Source organism: Musca vetustissima, unplaced genomic scaffold (assembly GCF_032173495.1).
Source record: "Musca vetustissima isolate MV318-11 ecotype Yass unplaced genomic scaffold, APGP_CSIRO_Mvet_v1 utg6936, whole genome shotgun sequence".
NCBI classification, from domain to species: domain Eukaryota; kingdom Metazoa; phylum Arthropoda; class Insecta; order Diptera; family Muscidae; genus Musca; species Musca vetustissima.
The window spans coordinates 269,321-278,528 of record NW_026881588.1 but is presented as its reverse complement, the minus strand read 5'-3'; the positions used below and the strand labels follow the sequence as shown (position 1 = coordinate 278,528).

Sequence of the window (9,208 nt, the reverse complement as noted above, 5' to 3'; positions counted from 1 at the left end):
AATTCCAAACTCGAGACATATGTAAGTTAAGAAGTTTCAATGCGTACATCGAAGCTTTAAATTCTTTCTGAAGGCATAAATACATTTGTTTATTTTTGATTGTGTAAATAAATTATTTTTTGTTGTTCCAGGATGTTCCAATGTATTCTATGTTCAAGAATCTCTTGAAGTGCATTTGCGATTGGACCATATCATGTCAAGAGATGATGCTGTAAAATTAGCACATTCCATTGTTCAAGTAAAAAACAAAGAATCTCAACAAACGTCCAAAGAACCTACCGGAAATTCTACAAGTAGTGAACCTCCGAGAAAAAGTAGAATATATCTGAAAAATGTCGAATGTCTGAGGGAACCAAATCGCCAACCAATTGAACAGACTGAAAATCAAATATTTGCTAATTGTAATACCAGTAATAACAATACCCAAAACAGCAAAGCCTCCAAACAAAAAATTTCCATTAAAAGTGTCGATGTTTTGCGAGAACCTGCTTTGCTGAGAAGAAATTATGATCTGGATAATACAAATTATAATATATTCCCCAACGATAACACAATTAATATACAGCATACAGAGGTTATAACAAACCCAACAGAATCCACATCTTATATAGGCAACGAAAATGAAACGATTCCCCTTAATAGAAACCACAACAATAATGACAACAGCAGTAAATCGAGAAAACCCAAAATATATGTCAAAAGTGTGGAAAGTTTTAATTTAATGCCTCTGGAATATATAGAGAATCAGTCTAATATATTTAATAATGCACAACAAACATATGAATCCAATTCAGCACACATACCCTATATATATGAAGTTGGTACAAATGTAAACGTTCCCTCAAGCAATGACAATATAACATACAATAATAATCATAACGATATGACCAACAACAATTATCAACTGAATATTAATTCCAATGATAATAATTATATAATGGCTAATCCTCTATATGTGGTAAATGTTGATAATATGGAAATGAACAATTGTGGTGGTCATATTGAAAGTGTTACTATTATTACTGATCCTACTCCTCCACCACAGGATGGTTCTACACTAAATGTTGAAGAGCAATTGAATTCTGGGGTAATATAATCTTATATTTTAGTAATTTGTGTTTTAAGATATTTCTATTGTCCCTTTTTAGAATAACAACTTTCCTCCACCTCAAGAACCTCAACGTGGTACATTGCATTTGCGAACTGTGGATGAATTGAATCTAATGAATGAAAATGAATTTCAACATCCAACGAATGTAGACATGAATCATTGCAGTATGGTAGGTATATTTGTCACTAGGAAACACATTTTATATGGGATATATCCACATTTTGAATAAAGTTTTCATCATAACGGAGTTTTGCCAGTATTAATTTAGTAAAAACTGTAATTATTTTTTATTCCAGAATAAAAATTCAATAAATGCAGAACACCGAGGCACATTGCATTTACGCACCGTTGACGAGCTGAATTTAATGAATGAAAATGAAGTACAACATTTAATTGCTCCTAATTTGGATAACAATCACAGTACTGAAGCTGTGGAAAACAACATAAATATGAATGATGATAATCTAATTGGTGACGGACTGTATGATGATTCTGATACATTCAAATTTCAAGATTTAGACAGTCAAATGGCCAACGAATGGCCTGAGACTTATGACGATTTGGCCGAAGATATTAATGGCATAATAACTGACGTTACTAATAATACTGCTTCCAACAATAACAATACTAATAGAGAGGAACACATGACCTTTACTTCTATGGAATCGAATCAAAAGGCATTTTCCAACAGTATGGAAGTGGATAATCCTCAAGTGTCGCTAATTACAATTCGCGATATCGAAGAGTTGACGGGTGGCACTGGTGGTATTCAAGACATTGGACACAATGTCAATTTTGGAAACAATGCCACAACAGATATATCTACTTCGATTTCAAATATCTCTGAACAAATTGATAATATTACTGTGACAAGCGATGCCTGCGAGTCGTCTGATAAAACGGAAAATGCTGAAAATCTTAAGCGGGAATTGAGTAATGCTACACCAGAATCAAAAGATACAACGACATTGAATAATGATTGTGAATCCAATATACCGCTTATAAATGTAGAATCACATAAAGAAGTATCTGCCACAACACAGCCACGATCTCCTCCTGTATTAACAGCTTTGAGTGTTTGCGAAATAAATGCTAGAAGTCCTAAAGTAGCTGCTATTATAAATCACAACACAGATGGTAGTGTAATACCAAACATCGAACAAAATAACATTCCTCATAATTCAATTATGGATCGGAGGCCACATTCACCAAGTCATATGCCTAATGATACTAGTGACAATAACATCACGAAATCTATAATATCTACTGGAAATACCATGAATAAAAATTTAATACCTCCCTTATTAACAGTTACACATGTGTCAACAGCCCAATCGGTATCCACATCACCATTGGGAAATGACATCTCAATACCATCTTTAGCACCGGTTACAAATACCACTATCACCAACAAAGAAGTTGTCCCAACTAAAGTGCCAAGCGCACCGGAAATAAGTTCTTCAGTATCTAAGGATAATATTCCTACAACAACTATAACACCCGTAGAAAAAGGTCGTATATACGTAGCTAATAATTTAATGGAACCACCAAAGAAACCAGTTAGTGTTCGTGGCCGGCCATTTGGATCAAATCGTACTAGAATGGTCTTAGAGTCCACAACAACCAATGATGTATTTGTTAAATGTAATTTCAAAGGTTGTGCTTTTCGTTTTAAAAAGAATGAAACTCTGGAATATCACAAAAAATGTCATGATACAGCTGACACCGCCAATACAAATACCAATCATGTAGCAATCTGTCCAGAGTGCAAATCCACAGAATTCAGTAATTGGAATACATTACACACTCATCTATGGCGAGCTCATCATATCGATATGGAATTGTATAAGTGTGATTTGTGTGACTTCAAGACTCCCATATTTTCGAGACTGGCCAATACACATGCAAAAATTCACTTCGATGATCGTAACTATAAATGTGAACAATGTGGAAAAGGTTTCAAAAATTCTAAACAATTGAAAAACCATCGACGTTGGCATAGGGTACAATTGAATGCCAGCAATTCCTCAGCACCACCTCCCAAAGAGTTACCACAACCAAGTATACATCGATGTCCGGATTGTGGTTCGACCTTTTCACATCAGAAAACATTAAAGGAACATTGTTGCAAGAATAATGAATCGTCAAAGGTGAAATGTGATATTTGCCAAAAGGTGATGAGTACCAAGGCATCTTTGAAACTGCATTTGTTGACGCACAAAGAGGAGAAGCGTTTCAAATGTCTACAGTGTGATTATGCCACAAATGATCACAATGCATTTCGGCGACATCGAATGGGCCATGAAAACAAAAAGATGTATGATTGCCAATTCTGTGATTACAAATCAGTACAAAGTGTGACGTATCAGGTGAGTGAAGATAGTGGGCAATAAAAAAATATATAATTTTATAACATATTCCATTTTGTTTCATTTTCAGAAACACATACGCCACAAACATCCCGACAAGGCGGATACTGTATTGCACAAATGTTCGCATTGTCCATTTACTACGATAAATCGTTCACTACTCATAGTTCATCAAGCCAAACATCATAAGGATACAAATAGTGAAACATCAAAATTAGCCGATGGACCAAAAGACACATTGTCTACTAATACAACAATCGAAAAGTCAGTTGTTTCCAATTCAATAACGGAAGGAGTAACTACGCTGGAAAAACCGATGACAGTACTTGCATCCGAAGTGCAAAAAAGTAAAATTAAAGTGAAAAGTAATCTTTTCACATTACAATAGTGTATATAGAATCATCGCTTGTTCGGGACAGTGCAATTAATAAAGTATTAGTTATGTTTTTTAACTTAATTTTTTTTAAGAAAACATTAACAACATTTTTGTATTTTCTATTAATTTTTCCGAGTTTTCTCGAGGAAGCAAGGTGTATTTAATAAGGTGTATGCATCAGATACAACAACAAATATTTTACAAAAACAACATTGTTGTTTTAGAAATTAAATTGTCATGCTGACAATAAGTTTTTGACTAAAATAAACAAAAACAATTATTAATTTATTTTTGTCAAGATCTATTCTTTGAGGAATAATTAATGAATTTGTGTATTCTTGGGTTATTGGCGGTTTAAATACACCTAGCGGTTTAAATACACCTTGTATATAGGTGTATTTAATAAGGTGGAAGTGACAATTATATGGTTTTAAACTTTTTTCTTTATTGCTTGTAAAGCAGATTGTCAAAAACATTTTCAATATTACATTTCGATTTCAAAAATTGTCTTTAAATTTAGGATTTTTTAGTAATAGAAATTCAAGAAAACTACATTCATGAGGCGGACGGAAAGGAAACCTAGGCTTAAATCAGTTATAACCCCGTTCGCCGAATGGTCCACATATTTTATGTTATGTGTGGAAATCTGTCCATAAATTCATGATACTCATAAAATCGAGGAAATTATATTGGAATTGGCCCCTTGGTGCTTGTCACAATTCTCGGCGAAGGTTAAATACGCCTATGGAAAGATTTTAAACGGTCAACACTATTTCCATGATTTAGTCTTTGGCCGGGGATTTATGTCTTTCAATTTTCTTTAAGAAGGCAAGAATACAACATCACAAGGAGCCTTGGGCTGCATGTGGGAAACTTAAAATTAATCGCGACCAGGTCTTAAACTTTATTTTTCACTGACCTAAACCGCCAATAACCCAAGAATACACAAATTCATTAATTATTCCTCAAAGAATAGTTCTTGACAAAAATAAATTAATAATTGTTTTTGTTTATTTTTATCAAAAACTGGTTGTCAGCATGACAATTTAATTTCTATAAGAACAATGTTGTTTTTGTAAAATATTTGTTGTTGTATCTGATGCATACACCTTATTAAATACACCTTGATTGTATAGCATGTCAATTTAGTCTGATATGGTTCATTATTTCTTTATAATAACCTGAAATAACAGATTACAGCTATTCATTTACACCTACTTGCGTTAGAATTGCAACTTGATTATACCATGGGTATGTCGATTTTTTTTTAAATAAATTCTAGTGTGAGCAATCTATACCCCGAGGAGACGTTGGCTCGTGTTTCGCAACACCGGAAAAGGCCAACTGCCTAAAGATTTATATACACTTTATCCAAAAATGAAGTGATTATCAGAATTTTCTCGAAGCCATAACAGGTGATGAAATCTTCCATTGATCTTGCTCTACTGAGCTCGTTAATAGAGCTCCACCTCTGTTCTGGGACATTTGATATCGATTGAATTTCGACAATCTAAACGTACTTTAACAAATGTCAGCAGAACTAAAACAAACAACTTTGACGGACTTAGTTCCGTGGCTCTTTTCGGTGAATGTATTAATTGAACTTGACCGTTCGTGAATTACATCCAGTACGTGAACATTGGATGGAAATAGCAGAAATAATAATTGTAAAATATTATTAATTAAAGTCGGTACTCCAAGTCATGATATTTCAAAGAATTCACCTGTTACGCCATACAAATGGCCTCAAACAGTTAAATTTACACAGTAAAGTAAGTAGCCTGCACTCTTCATGAAGTCTGAAGATCATCGATGAAATGACATAACCTGAAACGGCAATGAATGAACACTTGTCTTCATCTATATTTTTCTTTGCAGTTTACATCACCCACAGCGTCCGCGTTATATATCAACTCGAGGGATTTGCATGTGGACATTGGTGGAAATAAGAAATGGCAGCGTGCACACACACCCAAGTTACCAATGATGGCTTTGGCCATGCCTACATTAGGTGTCCGGTATGCCAGCGCAGAAGGCGCCAGTGAAACAGCTGGAAAGACTATTGTGAATTTGGCCGATATACCCGCCGCTCCCGCAGTTCCTGAAAATGTAGGCGAATTGGCTGGCCCAGTTCTAAATGCTTTAGGAGAGCCGTCTTTTGCCTCAATTGGTTTGGGAGGATGGTCACCAGTTGGTCTTGTCCAAAATTGTATGGAATTCTTACATGTCACATGGGATTTACCTTGGTGGGGTGCCATTGCAATTGGTACTGTTGTAGTGCGTACCATAATTTTCCCCTTGGTGATTATGGCTCAACGAAATGCTGCCAAAATGAACAACAACATGCCACAAATGCAACTGCTGCAAATGAAAATGACGGAAGCTCGTCAATCCGGCAATGCCATAGATTCTGCCCGTTATGCTCAAGAAATGATGGCATTCATGAAGGAGAAGGAGTTGAACCCCTTAAAGAATCTTCTTGTACCATTGGCTCAAGCACCTCTCTTCATTTCGTTCTTCATGGGTTTGAGAGGAATGGCAAATGCACCAGTTGAATCAATGAGAGAGGGCGGTCTCTTTTGGTTTACCGATCTAACCATTGCCGATCCCACATTTATGTTGCCAGTCATAACAAGTTTAACACTGCTTCTGACTGTGGAAATTGGTACCGATAGTGCAAGGCTATCTGCTCAGAATATGGGCATGATGAAATATGTATTGCGCGCCCTGCCTCTTGCTATTTTTCCCTTCACAATGAATTTCCCAGCAGCTATTTTGACATACTGGGCGTGCAGTAATTTCATTTCATTGGGTCAAGTAAGATGCGAAAAACAATATTTAAGACAGCTCATTAATTCCTGTATTTTTAGGTGGCTATTTTGAAAATACCCGCAGTAAGAGATTTCTTCAAAATCGATAAAATGATTATCCACAAAGCCGAAAACTTGCCAGTTAAGAAAAAGAAGTTTGTTGAAGGCATGAAGGACTGTAAGTTTGTTGGTCATTTCAAATAAAAGTCAGCATAATTCATAATACACTTTTCCCTCCCATACAGCATGGCAAAATATGAAAATTACCAAAGAATTGGAGGAACGTTCACGTTTGGATGAAATTCGATTTGCCAAGGCAGGCCGAGGACCCTTGGTGAAGACCTACAAATATGATCCCACAAAACCACGACCAGCTACGAGCATAGAAGCACAAGCTAAAAAGAGTAGTTAAGACCACAAGATAAGACATTTACCGAAAAATTACTTCTGTAAATACAGAATAAGTTGTTGTATTAAGTTTTTATTAGTAACCAAATAAAAAACAAAATAAACTTTATGATATGCTTCTTAGTAACTATGCTCCTAGAGCCTCTTTTGCGGCTATACATTGATTGATAACCTCCGCCAGATGTTTGTTTTCAAGAGCAGCTGCCACTCGCTCCTTGTCGGCCAATTGTTTGTTAACAGCATTCTCCGACGAATGAGTTCCAGGTGTAATTTCAACAGTTACCTTGAAGCGGGGTGGTAATGAACGCAATAGCTTTACCCTTATCGATAGTCCAATTAATGTAGCCATGGAACAGTGTGGTATTGTCGGGGTGAAGTTTACAAAAATCGTGTTGCCTTTGTCGTCAACTTTGATCAAATCTTCCTGGACAACATGTAGCTCCTCCAATGTAAGGGGATGCTCCGGATCATTAATATTGCGTATTAAATCTATTTAATAAGATAATCATTAGCATTTGATACATATAATATACCACATTTGTCTCACCAAATATTTCCCTCTTGTCAAAGGGATCAACTATGCTTTCATCTTTTTCTTCTTTGGTGATTGCACGTTCTTTTGATTTGCTATAAACATTGGGGTTTAAGTTTTCAATTTCTGTAGGCATTTTGTTAATTAAATTTTATAATAATAAATTAAAATCAAATGTTCTCAAGGAGTACGTTTCTCACACTGCGAATGGAAGTAGACAGCAGGAAAGACAGATAAAAATCAAATTGAAACAAAATGCATGTTTACGAAGAAGAGACGTGAAAGAATGCCAATCAGCTGATACGCTTCAAACATGAACGGTTGGAACTAGTTTCATATCGATAACATAATTGTTGGACGCCTAGCTAATTAATAGCGTAAGCGTTACAGTTTTAGAACCACGAAAGCTGCTACCTTGCAGCTGTTTTAAAGACATTCACAATAAGAAAACGGCATTACCGATATATTGAGTTGGACTGTTATGTCTCAAATTTGAAATTTTGTTGTTGTTTTCAAGGGAATTGGCTGTAATTATATAATTATTATTTGGTCTGTTTCCAAACAGCAAAAATCTATTTGTATCAAAAAGGAAAATTTGTTATCGTATTAAAAAACCAGTAAGGGAAGTTTTCACCACTTTGGATACATACAAGAGATGCTAATATATACACTATCCTGTAGATAAAACAGACATATTATCTTTAGAGGGACATTGGAATGAAACCTGCGATACTAAATGTGAGATATATGAAACAATAAAAAAACATACACATACCATTCTGAAATCTATAAAAAATTTCATGCCAATCAGATTCTTTTGTGTACCATTTGTATAAAATAGTGCAAAATAATGTATGTGGAAATATGTATAAATCTGGACCTAATTGAGCAACTGGGACATATACCATTTGGTATGTCGAAGTACAGTGCGCTGACCACAATTTTATCTCGTGTATATTTAACAGACGTAGCCGAGGAGCCTACGTACTACCATTTACTTAAAATCAGACGATAATATATATGGGAGAAATATCTAAATCTAAACCGATTTTTTAAACTTTAATATACATTACTCTAAACTCACCTCTGCCGAATTTCGTGTAAATCAGTGCACTATTTACATAAAAGCGGATAAAAAATATATGTGAGCTACATATAAATCTGATCAGAATTCAACAAAACTTCGCATACGTCTATCTGGACCTAACTCCGTACATAGCTCAAAATTTTGTCTTAATCGGACAAATATTGGGAGTTTTGTGCACCATTTACATAAAATTGGACGAAACAATATGTGGGAGTTATCTAAATCTGAACCGATTTAAAAAAAAAAAACTCCACAGACATTAAACTGGACTTAATTCAGTACCCTGCGTAGGATTTTGTCTCAATCGGACAATTCTTAATCGACGAAACTATATATGGGAGCTATATCTAAATCTGTGCAAAATTTTGTTTTAATCGGACAAATATTGGGAGTTTGGTGCAATATTTACTAAAAATCAGACGAAACTTTATATTAGATCTGAACCGATTTTTTCCAATTTCAATATGGTGCGTTCATGGACCAAATAAGTGACCTGCGTCAAATTTCATCTAAAT

The 9,208-nt window shown here is 35.0% G+C and overlaps 2 protein-coding genes across 2 annotated transcripts; one reads left to right on the top strand and one right to left on the bottom strand.

Annotated features, from left to right (window-relative positions):
* Positions 1-5,791: 5,791 nt before the first annotated feature.
* On the top strand, positions 5,792-7,178 carry LOC133327525 (mitochondrial inner membrane protein OXA1L-like). Its single transcript, XM_061536043.1, has 3 exons — positions 5,792-6,673; positions 6,727-6,844; positions 6,912-7,178. The coding sequence occupies exons 1-3, from the start codon at positions 5,840-5,842 to the stop codon at positions 7,076-7,078; spliced, it is 1,119 nt and encodes a 372-aa protein (XP_061392027.1). The 5' UTR covers positions 5,792-5,839; the 3' UTR covers positions 7,079-7,178.
* Positions 7,179-7,201: 23 nt separating this feature from the next.
* LOC133327524 (MIP18 family protein galla-2) lies at positions 7,202-7,745 on the bottom strand. Its single transcript, XM_061536042.1, has 2 exons — positions 7,622-7,745; positions 7,202-7,563 (listed from the first exon to the last, which is right to left on the bottom strand). The coding sequence occupies exons 1-2, from the start codon at positions 7,740-7,742 to the stop codon at positions 7,202-7,204; spliced, it is 483 nt and encodes a 160-aa protein (XP_061392026.1). The 5' UTR covers positions 7,743-7,745.
* Between the last annotated feature and the right edge of the window lie 1,463 nt (positions 7,746-9,208).